The 21,481-nt window shown below is 34.1% G+C and overlaps 2 protein-coding genes and 1 long non-coding RNA gene across 3 annotated transcripts; all 3 read right to left on the bottom strand.

Moving 5' to 3' along the window:
- Positions 1 to 848: 848 nt before the first annotated feature.
- On the bottom strand, positions 849 to 4,136 carry LOC113735078 (uncharacterized). Its single transcript, XM_027262000.2, has 3 exons — positions 3,923 to 4,136; positions 3,681 to 3,818; positions 849 to 1,177 (listed from the first exon to the last, which is right to left on the bottom strand). The coding sequence occupies exons 1-3, from the start codon at positions 4,049 to 4,051 to the stop codon at positions 995 to 997; spliced, it is 450 nt and encodes a 149-aa protein (XP_027117801.2). The 5' UTR covers positions 4,052 to 4,136; the 3' UTR covers positions 849 to 994.
- Positions 4,137 to 5,394: 1,258 nt separating this feature from the next.
- On the bottom strand, positions 5,395 to 10,294 carry LOC113735077 (protein FAR1-RELATED SEQUENCE 11). Its single transcript, XM_027261998.2, has 4 exons — positions 10,130 to 10,294; positions 7,624 to 8,733; positions 6,425 to 6,868; positions 5,395 to 6,352 (listed from the first exon to the last, which is right to left on the bottom strand). The coding sequence occupies exons 2-4, from the start codon at positions 8,590 to 8,592 to the stop codon at positions 5,510 to 5,512; spliced, it is 2,256 nt and encodes a 751-aa protein (XP_027117799.1). The 5' UTR covers positions 8,593 to 8,733; positions 10,130 to 10,294; the 3' UTR covers positions 5,395 to 5,509.
- Positions 10,295 to 20,089: 9,795 nt separating this feature from the next.
- On the bottom strand, positions 20,090 to 20,766 carry LOC140038150 (uncharacterized). Its single transcript, XR_011841970.1, has 2 exons — positions 20,513 to 20,766; positions 20,090 to 20,396 (listed from the first exon to the last, which is right to left on the bottom strand). It is a non-coding gene; the product is annotated as an uncharacterized lncRNA (long non-coding RNA).
- Positions 20,767 to 21,481: the final 715 nt, after the last annotated feature.

The following is a 21,481-nucleotide window of genomic DNA, read 5'->3' as shown; positions in this document are numbered from 1 at the left end:
GGAGCGGGGCTTTCTGATTTGATATCGGAACGAGATGATTTCGAGATAATGAATCGCTGAGAACTCGGCCGAGATGTCTCCGAAACGGATAGAAACGGTCAAGTCGCTCCGAGTCATCCCGAATCAACTCGAATTTTTATTATTTTTGCTAATTTTTTTAATTATTTTTGTTTATCATATTTTTTACAATTTTTAGAATATTAAATATTTCAAAAATTTGCGTCTCGCCGAGACCGTGACCAATATGCCAAGACTGATGTGGAACGATCCGGATCGCGACCACGACTTTGAACCATGTCTGGGACTCAACATACTGTACCGTTTGCCAATGGATATTGAACTTAAAAATGGATTTTTCTATATGAATGTTGAGCTTAATCCTGTGCGTTATAAAACCATAGTATAATTTTACATGCTGGTGCTGTTATTTTTGCAGTATGGCCATGGTTTCTTTTCCTTGGCATCTTTTTGTGTATCGACTTTCTAATCAAATAAATGTTTTCTGCAGTTTGCAGTTTTAGTTGTTAAGCAAATGGAGGCCTTGCACCCAATTCCTGGAACTGGTAGTTGCTGCCTATCTCTGGGCCTTTAGGCTTTTTGCTTGTTCACATTATACAGGATGATTCATGCTCATAGTCATGCTACACCACCCGTACAGGGTGGAAGAGTATCATGCTAGAAACAAGTTCTCAAAGTTTTGTATTGCCTGAGATGCTCGGAATTGCTAATCCGGAGTCTGGTATACCAAAATTACCCTTGATTCTGGTGCACCAGATTTGAGAAGGCATGTTCATTTTCTATGCATAAATCTTGAATTATAAAATTTAAAAATTTTGTATTATCTACTATTGAACAAAACAATATGTCGTCGGATAGGATAAACTTCAAAGATTGCCTCATCATACAATGGCATAAATCAATATGCTGAAAATGCTCTATCAGAAGGGTTAGAGTTGTTTATCAGCGTATACAGCTGAATTCTAAGGTTTTGCACCTATTCACTGAATGAAAGAGCAGTTTTCAGTCTATCGACAAGCGAAGGCAATGTCTTGACACTGTCCTGGACTGACTGATCAACACATGATTCTAAATCCTTCATGGCATCGCCCCTGCTTCGTTGGAGCTTGGCTGTCTCAAATTTGTCTTGGCAGACCATCAAAGCCCTATTCAGGCGTTCCTGAATCAAGTAAAAAGATGTTTAGATCTTCCAATCTCAAAGCCATGAAAAAGAACCAAGACTTCGCAATATGACTTCTATCACACGTAAGGGAAAGGCATGCATTCACTATGCGATAAAAGAAACAAAACTAAAAAGAAACTCTGGAACTTTAAGCTCTGAAGAAATTCACACGTAACTCAACAAAGATACAACACCAAACAAAAACCAGAAACAAAACTCAGCAAATAGCATAACTTCTGCAGACATGAGAGGTAATTCATCACACTGTGCAGGCAAGGCTGAAACTTCTTTCTTGTGGAAGCTGCACAGGCATGGACGTAAAGGAAACACAAGGAATCACTCCTTCCCACTTAAAGAAACAACAGTTGACACTAACAATAATAGGTTTATGTGAACCAACATCAGAATAATTTGTCTGACTATGTCAGCAATTTTGATCCCAAATGATATGCAATTTGCAGCAAAATCAGAAAACATGCAACAAACATCTTGTTCTTCCAATAGACTAATTTCTGCCTGTGTTTCTTCACATTTACAAATTGAAATTCTGCACCTACATCTCTATGTTTCCCTCAAATCTTATGAATCTGCACCTCAAGTGTAAAATGTATCCATATATAAGCTAGTCTTCAGAATCTGCAGTCAGAAATGATGAAATACTAAACATCCACCTGTATCATTGAGCTTTACAAAACTTAACTGGAAAAGAGAAATTATGGATGCATGTTTCTTCCAATCACATTATACACTTGACATTACAAGAAAAGTTCAGAGTACGATGACCAACTGAAGGCAAAATGAAAAAAAGAAAAACAGAAATCAGCAGATTGCATAATTCCCTCAGATTAGAAAGCTGTTTCATCAAGCAGCATTCAGACAAGGCTGAAACACTTATATTTGGTCCAATCATTGGGAGCTGCCATAAGCAAGGATACACAAGGAACAGAAAAGTGATAACTTTCTATCAAGCAAGCAACAATATAAACTACCATAACAAGTTATACCACCTATACTGAACTAACTTGTCTTGAATATATGTGCAATTGCTTCTGGTAGCAACCACTAAACACCTATAAGTCTAGATTTAAAAAGACAAAACATTAAGAACAGATAAGATAAAACCTTGTGCTCTCCCTATTCACTTTTTGTTTGGCAAAAAGTTCTTCCACGTAGAAAAGAGAAACAGAGCTCAAATCCATATATCTCTATCTGCTTGTAATTCAACTTTGACATGTTTAAATTCCTTGTTGAGAGGAAAAAGATAACATACATCTGGCAACTGACAAGGATAAAACAAGAACTTTCCCATAGTACGGTGTGTTTACAACTTAACTGGAAGAGTATGCTAAGATCAATGCATCTCTCGACCACAGAATAAAATGTCAAGTACAAATATTGCCCAACTTGTAAGATCATCAACGAGGCAAGATACAGAAAAATGAATACCGCAACTCCCTCAGACTCAGAAGCTATATCAACAAACTCTATTCAGGCAAGGCTGAAACTTTTATCTTTGATTCAATCATTGGGAGCAGTATGGGCAGGAAACTACAGATTAATGTCCTCCTCTTACATGAGTAACATTGACACAGCTTACAATTTTATGTTTGCTATCCAAACAAAAGTAAGTTAGCAGCTGTGTCAGGTGACAGTAACTGAAGCCATACCTGCACATACAACTGCAGCAGGCAAGACTACATAAACAAGTTTTGTTCAACCTATAAGCATTTTTTTCCCCTGGTAACGTATATCTTTTGAAGCACAAAAAGAAAAATAGAACTCAGAGTATTGCATAACTCCCTCAGATTTAAAAGGATTTCATCAAATTGTATTCAGACAAGGCTGAAACTTTTACAAGGGGTCCAATCATTGGGAGCTGCCATAATCATGAAGGCAAATAAGGCAAAAAAAAGGGCATATCACAAGCCCTTCTTACACAATATATGGCTCATGCTCACCATAAGAAGCTTATATTAACCAGTATTCAAATAAACTGTCTCAACATATCACAGGTTAACTAATGAACAAGACAACTGAGACAGATAAATGTGAAAAAAGAAATCAGCAGATTGCATAACTCCCTCAGGTTTAGCAGTAATTTCATCAAACTGGATTCAGACAAGGCTGAAACTCTTTTCTTTGGTTCAATCATTGGGAGCTCCACTGGCATGAATGCAATGCGGGGGGGAGGGGGAGGAGTGACCTGATGACTTTCTCCACAACGTCACAATTAAACAATCAAACAATCAAACCAACATTCGAAGAAGGATAACCTCACCCATTTTGCCATTCAAAGCCCACAGGAAAAACAAATACACTAAGAAATACTTAATCAACATCCAACGTCAACTATCTGCACAAGTATATTCACAAATTCTACCGGAAATCATATAGTAAAATATCTTACAACAGACACCAAGGATTCAAGAACCTACAATCCACACTCAAAACTCTGCAACCAAAAAGGCCCAAACCAAGAAAAGTAATCATAAAAAGTAACCTGAAACTTGGCCATCTCAGATTCAACGAGATTCTGGGCTTGAAGAACAGGGACGCTACAATGCTCCACACAGTTACTTATCTCCTCATTCTTTCTTCTTCTGTCAAAACACTCATATGCACACTTGAAATAAGCTTGCTGCCTCACCAAAAGCAAAAAAAAAAAAAGCAAAAAAAAAAACATCAATTGTCTCAAATATTTGAAGAAAAAATGAACCCAAAAAAAATTGTGCAGAAGAAGACCTGAAGGGTGAAATTAACATGGTCTTGGACAGGTGAGAGTTCGGATTGAGCAGCTGTATTGACTTCATTCAATTTTTGCCTCAATCTATCGTTTACTATTCGTTCTTCTGCGGCTGCTATGGCATCCATCGTTTTTGGTGGGTTGCGGTTCTGATTAGGGTTTTAGGTGGGTTTTCAGGGTTTTATGGTGCTTTGCCCCTTTTTTTTTTTTTCCTTTTTTTGGGGAGAATAACAAGTAAAGAAGGAAGAAGGAAATAAATGCATGTTTAGTCCTCAAAGTTTGGGGTTTAGATTAAATTTGTTCTCAATATTTCAACCAAAACGAATAGAGTCATTAAAGTAATTACCTTATAGTATATATTTAACATTTTTAGAGTTCTTCAATTCTTTATTATTAAATTCTATGAAAACATTACATAGAATTAATGAAAAAAGTCACAAAAAAAATTTGATTATAGCAATAAGAAAAATAATTATCTTCATTTGATGAAAAATTATTACCTTACACATATTTTACGTTTTTATAGTTTTTCAAATTTTTGTTTTTTGTATAATTATTTTTATAACTTTTATAGAATTTTCTGTATTTTTTTTGGTCATAGAAGTAGATGTTTTTAAGATATTAAGAACCAACTTAGCCAATTAATATACTTAAAGGACTATATTTGTTTAAATGAAAAATTAGGGATAAATTTGGTCAAAATTATGTACTTTGAAGACTACATTTGTTTTGATTAAAATACTGGATACCAATTCAATCCAACCCTCAAACTTGGTTTAAAACAAAAGCTATTTTCATTTTTAATTGGATGAGGGGTTTTTCTCCCGAGAAAATACCAGTTATCATCCCAAAACTTTGGTCCATGGACATATTTCGCTCTCAAACTTTTTGGCATAATATATTTAGTATTTGAACTATTATTTTTTGACAAATTTTATCCTCAAATGGGAAATTAATCAATTTGGATGGGAAAATGCCAACTTTATCCCAAAAATTTGGGCCATGAACACATTTCATAGTCAAATTATGTGTTTCAGCTTTATCCCAAAATTTTGGGTCATGAACACATTTCGTAGTCAAATTATGTGTTTCAGCTATGATGTTGATTCTATCTGTTATTGGTAGCAACCGGCATGCAGTTATTTGAGGACGAAATATGTCTATGGCCCAAAATTTGAGAATGAAAACTGGCATATTCCCATTAATTTTCTGTCTGAGAATGAAACTGCAAAAAAATTCATAGTTCAAATGCCAATTGTGTTATGCCAAAATGTTCAAGGACAAAATGTATCCATGACCAAAAGTTTGGAGATGACAACTGGCATTTTCCCTTTATTTTCCCTTGGGCAGGGATGAGGAAGGTGCACGAAGGCATCGAAGCATGATTAAAGATTTTACAGGAACAGATTTTGGGTACTTTTTAATCCTAGAAGGTGGATACTTTTTAATCCTGGAAGGTACAAAGTTCAAATTTTGCGCAACGTGTGTCCAATTGTGCATTAGACTGAATAGTGTGGAACAACCAACTTCACACTTTTTTCTGGAAAAACTACCATTACATATATTTTATTTTTTGGACATTTCACCTACAAAAATCCTAGGCCATCTCCATTCAAATCATCACTTCCCATCAAAGGGCAATCATTGGCATCATGACCAAAGTGGCCACAGCAAGAAAATGAACATCGTCTTCTCTTGCTGTAAAAGTCTAGTCCATCTCTGGATCTTCTCTCTTTCAGTTTTATCATAGATTCATAAGCAGAACTTTGAGCCACACAGTCAGAATCTTCAACTTCTGGGAGAATAAGTGAGTCGGAAGGGCTGTCACAAGGGATTTCTTTAGTACCATTCGATGGTCCCGGTAATTCCTTGATCCGTGCCAAAATAAAATCAACTTGCTCACAAGCAACATCAAGGCGTTCGTCTGTCTCAATTGATTCTGCAATAAGTGTTGAAATCAACGACTGAAACAAATGGAGCTTTCCCGGATGGTCCCCTGATGAGGAAGAAGGGGCCTTTGAAGATGCTGATAGGACTTCACGCCATCGCAGGGGCAAATACTGATCGGGAATATGAAAACAGTTGTTTGTTGACAGAACACGGAGAACATGTCTACATAGGATGCCTGTGAACTCAAAATGGTGGCAGCTACAGCTAATGAACTCATCATGGGGAACCCATAAAACCTTGCACCCTCCATCCATTTCGGTATGGTGTCTGACAATGAAGTAACTCTCATCTACCATAAGGGATGCATATTGTGGTGCTAAGACAAGTTCCTCTTGTAGTTTGTTGAAGGCATATGGTGTGAGAATATTGGCAGCATGCAACTCAATTGGGGAACCTGTTTTAAGCAAACCTTTCTGCACCTTCTGCTGCATCTTTTGTTTTCCACCTGGTTGATCTTTAGCATCTACAACTGCTCCAACCTAGACCAAGTAGTAGAACGAATCATATACAGGTAACTGTCAAACATCAAACATCAGTTGCAAGTGACTGACCTGCTCCACAAAATTATCAACTGCAGATTGTGCACTGAGAAATCGTTGGATATAGGAATTTATCGACTCTGAATGTATTGTATTTGTCATCCCTGCAAAGAAGAAAGTTCTCACGTACGGCAGTGCCCAGAACATACGCAAGGCATACAAACTGACTGCGTGCTTATTTCCATGGAGTCCATAGCTGTCAATCATTTGTCTCCATCCTACTTCAAATTCATCAACCGAATGCAAATTATAAAGCCGAAGGAACTCGGATTTCCACTTGTCATACTGTGATGCAAGTAAGGTGGAGAACCAGTCAGAAAACTTTGAGATGATATGCCAGATGCAGAATGCATGCTTGGTCCTTGGCATTTCAGCAGCCAGCGCTTCTTTAAGCCACATGTTTTGGTCAGTCAAAATGGTCCCCGGAGCTTTACCATTCATGAAGCTCAAAAATGTCTGCTACACACCAAAAACAGCAATTCTTTTGTAGTGGAAGAAAGAAGTTTATCAGAAAAACCAACTTTTTAAACAGATGTAAATATGGCAATAGACCTATAACCCAGTATAGCAAATCAACTGAATTTTACTCCCAGTTGCCACCTTAATGGTGCTCAATCATAAATAGGGGCATGATCAACTTGGTGCCATCTTAGCAAAAGGAATATTTGATAATTACCATTCACAGCAAGGGCGAGACTAATCTGCAAGTGTACACATACATGCATGGAAGAGGGAATGGAAAGGGAGCTGCTCACGTTCGTCATGATTCACTTTTAACAGAGCACAGATTTGGCTAGATATTTGTGTCCCTCTTAGTAAATGCAGTGTGGTCAGCTTTGAGTTTACTATTAAAGAAATTTTGGATGATGAAGAGACGAGGATACTCATCAATAAGTAAATACGCTAACCAAATCCGAGGTAGACAACTGAAATTGCATCCATCTCCAACAAATTTGTCAGGATCAAAAGTTTAGGTCGTATCAGTACTGGTCTCGGCAAACTTCATTTCAAGAAGCCTTATCACATCAATCTTTTTTTTGCGTACAGTATTAACTCCCCAAGGCACATGGAGATCCAACCTCCAAGACAAATGGTACTGACGACAAGCAGACTAGGTACAGTAAAGTGTTTCACTAAACTCATTATAAAGCTAAAAGACAACCCAAAAGCAAGCAGAAAAATGCACAATAACTGAGGATTGCTGTACTTACCTTCAAAGCCCACGAGAAAGATTGCATGTTTTCATCTCGAAGAAGTGCACAACCAAACAAGCAAGTCTTTCCATGATTGTCCACTCCAATCCAGATCCCAAGAAGCATATCATAAGCATCCAAGCGGTGAGTCGTGTCAAATACTAAGACATCTCCAAAAGCATCATACAACCTAATACATGAAGCATATGACCATGCAATGTTCTCTAACCTGTTGCTAGCATCTATCTTAAAGTTATATTTGAAGTTTGGATCTTTGTCTTTCTTCTCCTTGCATAACTTGAGAAGGTCAATGGGGTCATTGTCATGATCCACATTTCTGATGGATTGCAGCAAGTTCCTCACATCAATCTCAGTGAATGGAAGACAACCAATTTTAACACCCTTTTCTAACTCCATTAACCGTAGCATTTGTCTGACTGACATCCCAGCTTTAGCAAACATGCAAATACGACTTTTATCATCAGCAGATATCATGCAGTAGGCTGGTAGCAGCTGCACCTCATTTGATTTCAAGAGTTCATGGTTGTGGACATTGTTAAAACCAGTTATACGCCATTCAGGGACATCAAAGTCCATTCTTTTAACTATCCTCATATAAGCTTGACATCCACAGCGGGATGATTTTCGATTCCTTTGTAATTTTCCATCCTCAGAGGGTTTTAACTGAGGAAACCCACCCCGATGGCAGGCAAAATCCCTTCTTGTAACTCCCCTTCCCACACCATCTTTTCCACGGGTGCGATGACGCCTGATAGAGAAGCCATATTGCTTTGCAAAACTACAATAAAATTCATAGGCAGCGTCTTGTGAGACAAACCGCTGGCCAATGAATGGGACAAGGTTCACGGATGTTTGGCGAGACAAAATAGTATCCTCAGGCATCTCCTCAATGGCACCAACATCATCTTGAGAAGAGTCGGCACCATATTCAGAATTCTCTTTCACAATGCTTACAATATCAGGCATCTTTTAGAAGAAAATAAGACCTCAGACATTGTAATGACATGCTAAGTTTTTAAACAACAAAGATGGGCACACCCAGCCAAAATAACAGCCACTATCAAGAAGCACCATTTTCACCGATATCATTTAAGAATATAAAGGAACCTGGGGAGAAAAGGAAAAAGGAAATTATCACACAACTCTGAGCAATCAACCTGCACACTGATAGGCCAAAATCTAGGGAACTATAATAAGATTGCAAATTCATGCAGCTTAAAATTCCAGCAGTAGAAATGTAGCCAACAATGCCAAAACAATATTCTCCGGATTGGGGAAACAAAAAAGTTCATGCAGCATGTACATTTTTGCTACAAGGAATTTTAAAACAAAAAATGGCCTTCAATGCCTCAAAAGGATATGAACCAATTGACTAACTGCTCATATTATAGCTGTGTCAGATATGGTTAGAATCTTTCTTACTGGGTGTAACAAATCTGAGCTTGAGATGAGGTCCACATCAAGCACCACAGATATGTGATGCTGAGTTCCGGCACTTCCTTAAAGAATAGATTATGAAGATAACATTTCTGAAAAACTACTGAAGAATATGGGGCAATTAGCAATCATGTTTAATTACCTAGAGATAAGGTAAAACAAGAAAACTTAAAGATAAAGAGGTGGGGATGACCAACAACTCAAAAAGTGTTGCACTTCCGTTTCCAGAAAATACTGCAAGTTGTTGTAATGAGTTATCATGCCGCATGGTCATAAAATTATTCAGTGAGAGAATTCTGTGCCATACACTACATCCACCTCAGAAGTAAGCATTTGCACTCCTATAGGCTTTTAGCATAAAGTACATTCCTACCCTTTTGTTGCGCTCCTATAGGCTTGTAAAAATTATCCTACCCTTTTTTTTTTTTTTTGCTACTACATTCCATGATTGGATTTCAACTCCTATGTTTCTTATCCGCAATTTGCTGATCATGATTAAAACCCACTGAACTCCTGCAACTAGGTAAGCAAAAAACATCGTAATTACATCATAGGAAACAACAACATTCCAACCATCAACATCCACCATTTCACCAATCAACAAAACAATAACACAACCTAACACAATCAGTGAAAAGGGCGTCCAAAGACGCTTAATTCATAAAATGACCTAATTTTGCGTTACTTAACATCAAGGGCAGTTATACTGATTTTTGGTACAAAATGCTCACCTTCAGGGCGTACATTTAGCTTCACATTTTGCACAAAAATAAGTACAAATGTCCTTCAAAACAGACAGCCTAAAACTACACCATCTTCATCTATTAGACATCCAAGAACGCCCTTTTCATAGAATTTTCCAGTTACATTGAGTATAACATTAATAAACCGGTGGATCACCAGCTAAATGACATTGTCAAATTCCAAAATTGCGCCAATCTTTAGGAAGCAGGATAGACGATATTGGACAATGATCTTACAGAAACAGAGAAAAATTAAAATATAAACCTGAAAATAGCAAGGAAACGAAGAAGCTAACCAAAGAACAAACTTTAATTGAACTTACCTAAGATTTATAGTTTTCCACAATTGCCTCGGATTTGGTAGTGCTGAAGAGCTCGAGGTGGTTGGGAGTCCACGGAGGATAAAAGGGTTCTCGTCGGCGGTGAAGGAAAGGCTGAACAATTGCAACTTGAGGTTTTTGACGGTGGTGGGTAGCGGCGGAGCGCGGCGGTTGAAAGGTACTGATGGCTCTGTAATGTAAATACCGAAAAGGAGTCGTACGAGAAAGGGAAAATCACGTAACTAGTCCCTTTTCTTTATGCTTTGTACGTTTTTAGTTCATCGTATATGAAATGAATTGTTTTGGTCCCTCAAAATTTGAAAAAAGATGCGTTCTAGTCCAAGCTCTATTTGTGGTTTGTTACGCAAAACAACAAATGATTCGAACAAATTTTTTCTTGCTTTTTTTTCCTTGATGATTTTTGGCCCTCTACAATGTAAGCTGCATATGAGAGACTTACCCTTTTTAGGGTATGGTAGATTTATCTGGGCAACCAGGGTTCGAGCCCCCTTGCTACCATGCTCGAAGTGGAGTGGGGCCTCCTCTCTCGGGTCAAAGTGGGATTAGTCGAGTCAAAAGCCCGGATACCCACTCCGTCAGAAAAAAAAAAAATGCATATGAGAGCTTTTCATTAGAGAATTAGGTTGAATATGGAATAAAACTACAATTTAACATTTTAAACTGTTAGGGACTAAACACTTCAAAACAAAAGAGAGGAACTAAAAAACAACATGGTTCTCCCATTTCCTTAATTATCATTTCTGTTTTCATACATCCCAAATTATTTTTCATGGCCTAAAAAGAGGAAGGAAAAAAAAACATCTGTATTTTGCCCTTAAAATGGAAAAAAAAAAAGAAACTAAAGTCATACTTCAACATAAAAGACTTAAATGATTGAATTTGAAATTTCAAAAGACACTAATAAGATTTGAGTTTAAATTAAGAGCATTTTCTTAGGTGGTCAAACGTCAAAACTTTTGAACTATGGACAAACCTGACCATAACAAATAAAATAAGATGCGAAGAACTTATAAAGATTATTTGTTTGATTAGAGAAAAAATTATGTAGCAAAGTAAATGAAAGAAAGTGAAGTAAAGAAAAGAGACATTCACTTTCTCATGCATGTTTTTTTGACAAGAAGAAAAAATTTGAGAGGAAATAGATACAGTAACCCTCAATAAATAACAGCCTTTATTAAATAAGTAATTTTTTCAATCCCAATTTGGGCTAACGAGTTAAATTAATAATTTTAACAAAATAATAAGATAATAAATTTTTTTTGAAAACCCTACATAACCTTTGGTCCCATTCATATCATAATTCAATAATCCACTAAATTTATATATCATAGTTTCCTCAACTATGAATCTATTGTTGTTTCTTTTTTCCTTAAGATATGAGTCTAAAATGACATCAGTTATGTACGTGCATTGAAGACATCAATAGAATTAAATTATAATTGAAAATAAAAAAGATATGAATTGGTTTGTGTTCCTCAGACTTTTAGCCTCCTTTTATCAATAAAATAATTCATATTTTTATAAATTAAAAAAAAACTTTAGTTGAGTACACTCGATAAATTAATAAATTAGGAAAATGTTTATTTGCACTCTATCTTTTGTTAATTTACACTCCCAACATTTATTTTATTATATAGTCTAATAAATGAAAATTATATAACTAAAATGATAGTGGGAGTGTGAATAACAAAAATAAGAGTGCAAATAATATTTCCCATAAATTATTAATTTATCGATTAATTAATACGTCATTAAATTAATAGAATTTGTGTGATCCCAAAGCTATTAATTTATGGGGATTTTACTATAATTAGCTATAGTTATTAGGAATGTTGTGTGCAACTAACTTTTTTTCCTCCAAAGTTACAAAAAAGGTGCAAGAAAATTTTGTAACTTTCCTACTAAACAAAGTACTTTGTTTGCGGGGCTTGGTCTAGTGATTAAGCTTGTTGAAGATGGAGCCTTAGGTCCCTAGTTCGAACTTTACTGCCTTAGGTCCACTCCCTCCCTGCGGGACACCTCGAAAAAAAAAAAAAGGTACTTTGTTTGCTTTGTTTGCGTGCAAAAAGGGAGAAAAAAAAAACTTATTTTCCGTCACTTTCCTTCACTATTACACACGAACAGACACTACTTTAAGGAAGGAATATTAAAGCTTCGAATTGAGGTAGATTTCGATTAAAGAGCTAATTCGAATAAATCCTCTTGAAAAATACTACTCTTTTTCTCATCTTATTCTCCTTAAGGTTGAATTGCACCAATCTACCCAACATTACAATATTTTCAACTAGGTGCAATGGGGTCGAACAATTCAATTTGTGAAAAGTTCGATCATGTGTACCTCATATAGTTCTGTAAAGTGACCAGATTATCCCCATGAAAATTAATAATTGACATGGCTAAAATATATATATATATATATATATATATATATATATATATATATAAGAAGTGAACTATTACAGTCTAAGCAGAAGTTGTCTGATAGGAATTTTCTTTTGTTATACTCACAAGTTTCAATCCAATATATTCTGTATTTTTCATAAACTAAATAATACCAATTATTTTCTAACTGCTCTAATATTATTTTTTTATTAATTTCTTTCTCCACAGAAACTCAACAATGGTACTTGGGGTAACTAATTGATTGTAATATTAACTTTCTACTTTCGTCTTTTTGTTTTCATATTATTAGCCAAAATAGCAAAACAAACATAAACTAGAGGAAGATTAAATGATCAAAATTTTATGAAGTAAAGGACAAAAGACCACTTAAGCTTGTCGGCCGAACCTTACTATTTATCCCGCTAAAGTTTGAAGACTAATGCATTGATTTTTCATTTATTAGGCTCTAGAAGATTGTTTTACTTTATCAAATTACTGTAGAAGAACAGGAGGCAACAACATTATCCACGGCCAGGAGTCCAGTAGTACTAAAACTTATGTATAGAAGGAGAAAGCTCAAGGAGAAAGAGGCAAGCCCTATAATTAGAGTTGTAAATCGAAACAAGCAACTTGGCACTCGGCTTGAATTCGATTCGAGCCAACCTCACTCAAACTTGTTTATTTAGGTATCAATCCAAATTTGAATATGATTTCAAATTCAAAAATATTAACAAGCTATTCACGATTTTCACGTTGTCCGACTCGACATGTTCAGAAATATATATAATAGGTAAATTTTATAAATATATACCTATAGTTTTTCTTCCTTAACTCCACTTCTATTCCTTCCTGTATATTGCTTATCTTCTAAAATAGCAAGCATACAATACAGACTTAAAGTCATCTATTACTCAATTAAAATATTAGTAGTGGTGCTTGTATTTAATAAATGAAAAAGATTGAATGTTCACTTGATTAGCGGACAAATTGACAGTTAATTATAACTTGTAAGTTTATAAGATTGTGCAACTTTTGATTTCAAATTTTGAAAATCCAGACTAGTAACTATAAGACACTGAACGAGCTTTGATTGTATGTACTTGAACTTGAGTTCGATACTTTAACAAGTCGAGTCAAGCTTTCTATAAGTCAAACTCGATCAGTTTCTTTCCAAAAATTTTCAAACATAAGTTAACTTCAAACATTTTTTTTTTAACTTTCGATTCAATTCTGAACATACCTCTGTCCATCTCGTTTAAACTTGTTTTCAGTCCTGCCTGTGACAGAGAAAAGCATATGGTAGACTGGACCAAGGGCATGAAGGCTATGTGCATTTTGCACACAGCGTGACTCTATTTATACATGGTGTAATTTATTTTCCACAACGTGTAATTTTAGAACAAAATTTTGTGGGTCTCACACATGTTGTTACAAACGAGATACAAGATGATATCTGAATAGTACAATTATTTTTTACCAAATCTTGGCCGTGAACTACTTAGGACGGTCCACCTGATGACTATCCTTGTCCCAGATCCAGACTGGACTAGTAGCAGGCAGGCCAGCCACTCGAATACTTACTTTATAACAAGCCAATCTAAGATATTTTTCGAATTCTTAAACAATGAACACCCTTGTCCTTTGTCTTGTAAACTATTAAACTACAGGCAGTACTTGTATTCTAGTAGGTTTGTAGCTAGAATTTTTACCCGACAAATAACATTCAATAATCGGCATTTAGCAGTCAATATTGTCAGTTGATATTCTGTAAGTATGTTAAAGAGTTTAGAATCCAAACTTAATAGATTCCCCTCTTTTTTGAACAATTTATCATCGGTGCTTCATATTTCATTTGCGTGAGATTTTAATGATTTAGAGATCATAACAACAAAAAATCTTATATAAAAAACTTGTCCAAAAATTGTTTCATTTTTTTAGTTGATAAGTTTATCTCAGTCCATTATGCTAAAATCATAAATTAATTCGGCAAGATTCCCGAATCTATTTTGTGTCTAAAAGCACTCGTTCAGGTATTAAACTATTTAAGGGATAAATGATTTTACTAATTTAGACATGTCTAAAAGAATTGAGAAATAATTTTACTATAAGGAAAGATGGACTTATTGATATAAAAAAGGGCTATTGAGAAATTCTTTGCTTCAGTAGTAATGACTCTTACTATTTATTAGATCAAAACTACTATTAAAGAAGTAAAAATTTTTCACAAAATATGATAAATTAATCAATTGATTAAAATAAGGTTGTAATCTGGGAATTTTAAAACTTTTTACCAAAATACTATAGGACAATTTGGGCAGTAATTTATAAAAGACAAAGTTGACTAGCATCTGAATTTGAGCAATTGTATACGGTTGCTCATGCAACTATAGAGAATCCGGTTCTTATTTGTTGTCTTCATACTAACTAGAATTTTACCCGTGACTTAACATGATTTTTGTTATTTATTGTGAATTTATACAAATATGAATAATTTAAATATAAAAATTAACAGCAGTTCTACATGTTCATTCATATTAATTTTAAAAAATTAATGTATTTTAAATGTTCAATTATGTACTAATTTTTAAAAATTTGTTGACATACTTTCTCTATAATATGATAGTATGCATCAAATAATGTACCCTATATCCAAAACTTGGTAGATATTCTTTTTTATATATATTTTTTAGATAATTTAAATTTTTATAATGTCCATAAACCTAGAATTATATATTCATATTTAATTAAATAGAAAAAGATCCATTAATCCATTTTTCTTCATCAATAAATATTTAATTTTCAATAATATTGATAAATCTATCGATGTAACAGTTAATTCTCTTTTTTACACTAAGTTAATTCAAAATTAAGAAGAGATGATGAACAATTTGAATACTAATCAATGATATGGTGGTGAAAGGAAGTAATTTATGGGATATATCAATAAGATTTCAATAATTTTGATTTAAAAAGGATTTACTATACTTCTATGTAATAATTTGGTAGAAAGCAGATATTATTAAGATGAGATTAGTTATTTTTTAAAGTTATTTTAAAATTAGAAATAATTTATAATCATTGTAATAATTTGATAGAAAGCAGTTAAGATAAGATTAGTTGTTTTTTAAAGTTATTTTAAAATTAGAAATAATTGTTAAACACATAATATAATCCAAATAGGATTCAGTATATGTAAAACCTAAGTGATCCATAACCTGTTAATTCTCTTCAATTAGGCATGCCACACAGGAGTGAGAAACATTGTGATTAAAATAGTTACTTTCATATATATATATATATATATATATATATATATATATATATATATAAGTCTAATATATTGTATTAAGGTAGAGGGGCACTATTATTTGGGTCTGTCAAAAGAGTATTTATTAAACAAGATATTAAATTCTTGAAAAAGTAAAGTTAATTAAAAAAATATACAAATGAGATAATAATTGTTAGTATATACATTCACATGGTAGATTATGTATATTTACATGTGCATCTGTTAGAAAAACTATCATCTCAAGAAAATACAAATATTTAAGGTGTCTATAAAACCATGATATTCAAACATAATTTGACGTTATTATTGAATAACATTGGAAAGAATTATTCAATGTACGAAGGGAAGTTTAATTTGGTTATAACGAAATAACAATAGGATATTAATGACATTCAATTATTAAGGATACTCTTGCAAAAGTGGAATATAGATATAATATTCTATGGCCCCACGAATAACTTTAATTTAGAAATAAAAACATTCTCAGAATTAATTAATCACCAGAAATTAAAAAAAAAAAACCTTAACATTGCCAACCTTAACATTGCTGTAAAGATGCATATCCACCATTTTTATTCATGCCCTGGCACATTTGCCAAGAGCAGAACCGTCAGTATCTGATTGTCCATTACCCAATTTACCTTGGCATGTGTAACCACCACAAAATCTGCACTCTTCATTACTTCTGCAAAATGTTACTTCCCAAGAGCCTCTAAAGGCTTGTTGTATCTTAGGTTTGAGCAAACCTCCATCTCCCCTTGCCGATATTAAAACTGCGCATTGCACACCATATCAACAAAAGAACACTAGCAAAATATCGTACTTAAACATTTGATGGCATAATTAATTGCACTAATAACAAAAGTTCAATCTTGTCAATAAAGCTCCCAAATGTTTTATTTCATAAATTTTTCTCTTCAAACAAAGATGTTGTGCCAATGTAACTCCTTGACCACATATGAAATAAAAAAAAAAAATTTGTTTCGAACGTTGTTCCTCCTACTAAAAGGAAAAAACTGTTGCAAGTTGAAGGGGCAAAAGTAGAAGAACATTACAATTAAGAAGATGAAAATGGGGGCTTTCGCTAGGGCTACAAACAATGCACGTATATTTTCGGTGCTAAATTAAAAATATCTAGTAAATTGGAGTGCCAAAACTAAATGAGAAGAAAGTTTTGAAGGGTTAGTGGAAAGGAATTTTGTAATAGAGACTTCTGTTGAAATTTCTTGAAGGCTTCAAGCTGGTAATTGAATTTGAAAAAATAATTTTTAAAAAATATGGTGGTAGGTATATATATATCCTTCTTTAAGGTCTAGTAGAGACTGTCCTACTAATTTTTCCGTAGTCCCACATCGTTTCTTCGGAGTTGGGGGGTTGGGTAGTTAAATCCCCAGGTTTGCCTCAAGAGTTGCCGGCTTTTGGGATTAAATCTGGGATTAGGTTTAATTAACTAACTTCAAAAGTTTGAAAAAAAAGATATATATATATATATATATATATATATATATATATCCTATCAAACATGACTTTGATACATAGAATGCCAAAATGCTGTCAATTTGCTCTCAAGTTGTGAAACATATAGGTCAAAAGAGTAACGTTCAGTACTTTAATGCTATTAAAACACTCTTCTAAATAGTGGGGAGATAGGATGTAGGGGGAGAGGGGAAGAAGAGTACTAACAAATTGAATTGATGAAAAGAGCCAACAGGAAAATGAAGGTAAGCTGCTTCATGACTTCTTGTTAATCACTGCAAATGGAAATGCGAGAATGGTTTTGGAAACAATTTTCGCTGAATTTATAGGAAAACAAATTTTTATCTTTAGGATTTGTTTTGTAGGCAATGAGTTTATACCATGCACTTTTATTAGTCCATGTGGCCTGCGGTTAAGACTTGAGAGCCAGCATTCAGCCCAACAAAACAAGTCTAAAAAGTTGCCTTTTTGCCATTTATTTATTTGTTTTTGGAAAGGATGGTACTCGTTATTCTTCAGCTACGGGGAATCAAAGAATTGACGTTTGTCAGGTTTGGTCCTTTAATTGTTTCCAAAAGTTCATGGTCAAAATTTGGCTAAAAAATATATATGGGGTTCATATTTTATTTTGTACCTCACTTTTCACATTATGTATGAGACTCATAAAATTTTATTCTATAGTCATACGTTATTGAAAGTGAGTTACATTGTGTATATTTTACATAAAATCGCTCTGAACGGTTTTCTGATAATCGTTCGGACTCTTGTTCGTCCTTAAATGGATTGGATAGGTACCAATTCCTTTTTTTTTTTCTTTAATCCTTCAATAACACCACCATCCCCCTCCCCCGCCCCCCAAAAAAAAAACCAAAAAAGAAATGGGAGCCAGCAAACAATAATATATTCAGAGGTATTGCAATCACCGGCACTAAAAAAAAAAATTTGTTTTTTCTACCCATAGTAAACCCAATATAGAGGTAAAAAGTTAAATCTTACAAAGATAGTTTACAAATGTAATTAGTTCAGAAAATGTACGTCCATATTTGAAAATTGATGAAGAGATTTCAACTTTTGGAAATACAAAGCAACACCACTTAATATTCCTTCAGTTAATTATTTTGAAATTAAACCGTTTTGGCTGAATTTTGTAGCAATGGATTTAATCCATTTTAGTGGAATCGACTTACAGCCTTCATGATGTCAATACATAAGACAAGACTAAAAGTTACCCTTTACTATTTATTAATTTACTTGGTGTAGAATAAATACAAGTCCGCTAGGTATTCTGCAGCAATTGGGATTCAAATAAATGGGGTTTGCCAATTTTGTGACTCGATTATATCACTTTTGCTTATTTCTTTTTCACCAACAGGACCTGAAGAAGCTGATATTTGTCAACAATAAGCATTCTTAGCAATTTTGTTTTGTTTTTTTTCCCTCGTACCCATAGTGTTGAGTTGCTAAAAAGGTTTTGGTATATGATAATCATACTCCACATTTTTTAAAAGTGGACAGGTATTAAAAAAGTGAGCTGGCTTAATGATAATGTAGATGATGAGTCCTTCTTAGCTATAATCACCAGAGATATTAGACAGCAGAAAGAATTCTTCTGGAATTGTACTTTTACTTTAATTTGTAGAAGCTCCAATAGAACTAGACCAATTTTACACGTGAAGTGGGAATTAGATTTTCCCTTGTGGCTTGCAAGAGAGACACATAGTCTTGATTAGAAGTGTCACTGTGGGTGACTTGGATGGATTGAAATAGGTAATGAGTATAATTGAGTCAATCCATTTACATTTATTTAATTAGGAATGTATACGAGTCGAGTTTAAATTTGAGTAGTGCTATACTTGAATTCGACTCAAACACTATTGACACCCTACTTAAGCTCGATCAAGCTCAGAAATAGAGAATTGAACTTAACTTGTTGAAACGGTAAAAAAAACTCAAACTCGACTCGATATGGCTCGAGTCAAGATCAAGCCATATCGAGCTCAAGTACTCGATGATGCTTCAAGCATAGAACCTGGATCAGACCCATTTTTGAGCCATTAAGCTCTAAACTTGGAGAATGAAATTGAATTGTGTCTACAAATTCTATTACCTTTTTGCCATTAAAGAATTTTATTAAGTATGCAAATCAACTTGTAAATTATCTGAAAGCATAAACCCTTAGTGGTAATGGCATATTTAAAAATATATATTATTTAAATTAATAAGTACTTGATGAATAGCTCATCAAGTTCCACTAGTATATATTTGGGCTTGAAATTCGACTTGCTTCCCAATCAAGCAGCTTGAGCTCGAGCCCAAACTTGGTCAACCCGAGCTGAAGCCGAGCGATTGATCGAATTGCTTGCGAGTAGCTCGATTCACAATCACCCTTACATTTAATTAGATGGATACAAATGAATAAGTCAAAAAATGAGTAGGATAACTCAATTACCATTTACAATCCATTTATTTTATCTTTTTACAAATTCATTTATAAACTAAGTTACCAATTTATAACCTTCTCTGCACTTATCACTAATTTAAATATTTCCTTATAATATCCAACAAGACTAATTAACATTTTTTCAACCCGTTCAAATGTTGCAAAATTGCAAACTATTTAATAATTAAATGATAATAACACAAAAATTTGAATTAAATAATATGTAATTAGTAGATGGCACAAATTTCATTTAAGAAAATAAAACAGAAATGAGGGTCTCCAAAAATCACCAAAAATCAGTCATGGTCTCTATAAATGGTGCCACAAAATGAATCAAGTACCATTCCAAAGAAAAAAAAATATAACATCAAGTACAAGTTAATGATTCAAATTTAAATCTTGTTAAAGTGTCCAATTGTTTCCCAGAAAAAGGACAAAGAAAAATGAAAATCCACATGGCTAATTTCTCTAAACAAAGAATTCCTTTGTTGAATCACGCAATATGTCACCAACATCGAAAAAGGAGAGGAATATATACTGAGTAGAAGATAGATAGATCAGAGGATGTTACGAGAAGCACCAATTGGAGCTAACAAGAATTTGGAGGACTTCTTCTTTCGTTCTTTTAGTCAAACCTTTCATCTTGCTGAAATGTTCACTGACTTTAGCAAAGAAAGGAATTCATTAGTTTCAGGAGAGAGTGATTGGTGGAAGAGATAGGGTGATGGGGGAGGGAAACAAGAAGTGGCAGAAAAGAGGAAGTCGGGAGAGGACTTACTGGTGGAGGCGGAGGAGAAGACAGTGGTGGGGAGGCGGGGAGCTCATCAGAGGAGGAGTGACAACAGGTGGCCATAAATCCGTGAGTGGTGGTGCAGAAGTGACGACTTACGGGAGAGACGTGGCTTTTACTCAAGACAGTTCTTTTTTTTTTTTTTTTTTTTCCACAGTAGGCATTTAACAAGCGAAAAACTAAACTACACTCAGTCACATCAAAGAGAGTCTCACTCAACTTAAGGGGGCATTCATTGAACTTCACCATCCAGGCATTACTGACTGGAGGGAAGCTCTGAGGATCTTAAGTCTTGCTACTCACCCATACTAAATTTCGATGTGGGACAACTCCTAAGGGAAGCACTCATCCTTTTTTCCAAGAGCACACTCTCACACTCTCACAGTTCTAATTGGGTTTAATTGAATTTAACGGGTTATGCAATTATACTCATTTAATAAAATGAATATAATAGACCAATCCATTTAAATCCAAATTTAGAAATTTAAAAATATCCATGCCCCCTCATTTGTGGGTGTGTATGGGTAGATTTTAGTTAAAAAGATTTGTTTGACGCCTCTAGCCTTGATAGAGCAGTTGCTTCCTTTTGTGAATGTGTGAAGGCATGTTTATATCAATAGAAATACAAATGACATTTTGGCAAAAAAAATGAAAGAGATTAACATTGCAACTTGAATTGTAAAGAGGTAATTAACAAATGTATAAGTTCGGCTAAAGCATAGCGAAATAAAAATACTTAAATACATAAAACTTTTCTTATATTTTGTATTCAAAGTAAATGAATGGCAAAGACAATGAATTTATGGCGAGTAAGGTACAAAGAAAATGGATTAAAGGAAAATTATAGCGTTGATACAGTACTACTATAGGCTTTGCTATGTTTTGACAAGGTATTTCTAATATAAAATTGTTTTCTTATACAGTAAAAATATGGAAAAAAAAATTTATGTGAAGTTG

This window comes from Coffea arabica, chromosome 3c (assembly GCF_036785885.1).
Source record: "Coffea arabica cultivar ET-39 chromosome 3c, Coffea Arabica ET-39 HiFi, whole genome shotgun sequence".
In the NCBI taxonomy this organism is placed as follows: domain Eukaryota; kingdom Viridiplantae; phylum Streptophyta; class Magnoliopsida; order Gentianales; family Rubiaceae; genus Coffea; species Coffea arabica.
Note: the sequence above shows the minus strand (reverse complement) of the source record. Positions and strands in the feature narration are given on the sequence as shown.

Bases quoted from the DNA above. Each gene is read 5' to 3' on its own strand.
- LOC113735078 (XM_027262000.2), bottom strand. From the start codon at position 4,051: ATGGATGCCATAGCAGCCGCAGAAGAACGAATAGTAAACGATAGATTG. The intron at 3,819-3,922 runs GTCTTCTTCTGC...TTGGTGAGGCAG, and splicing joins ATGTTAATTTCACCCTTCAG to CAAGCTTATTTCAAGTGTGC. The intron at 1,178-3,680 runs GTTACTTTTTAT...TACTTGATTCAG, and splicing joins CTGAGATGGCCAAGTTTCAG to GAACGCCTGAATAGGGCTTT.
- LOC113735077 (XM_027261998.2), bottom strand. From the start codon at position 8,592: ATGCCTGATATTGTAAGCATTGTGAAAGAGAATTCTGAATATGGTGCC. The intron at 6,869-7,623 runs GTAAGTACAGCA...GGTGTGTAGCAG, and splicing joins CTTTCTCGTGGGCTTTGAAG to ACATTTTTGAGCTTCATGAA. The intron at 6,353-6,424 runs GTCAGTCACTTG...TACTTGGTCTAG, and splicing joins TTGATAATTTTGTGGAGCAG to GTTGGAGCAGTTGTAGATGC.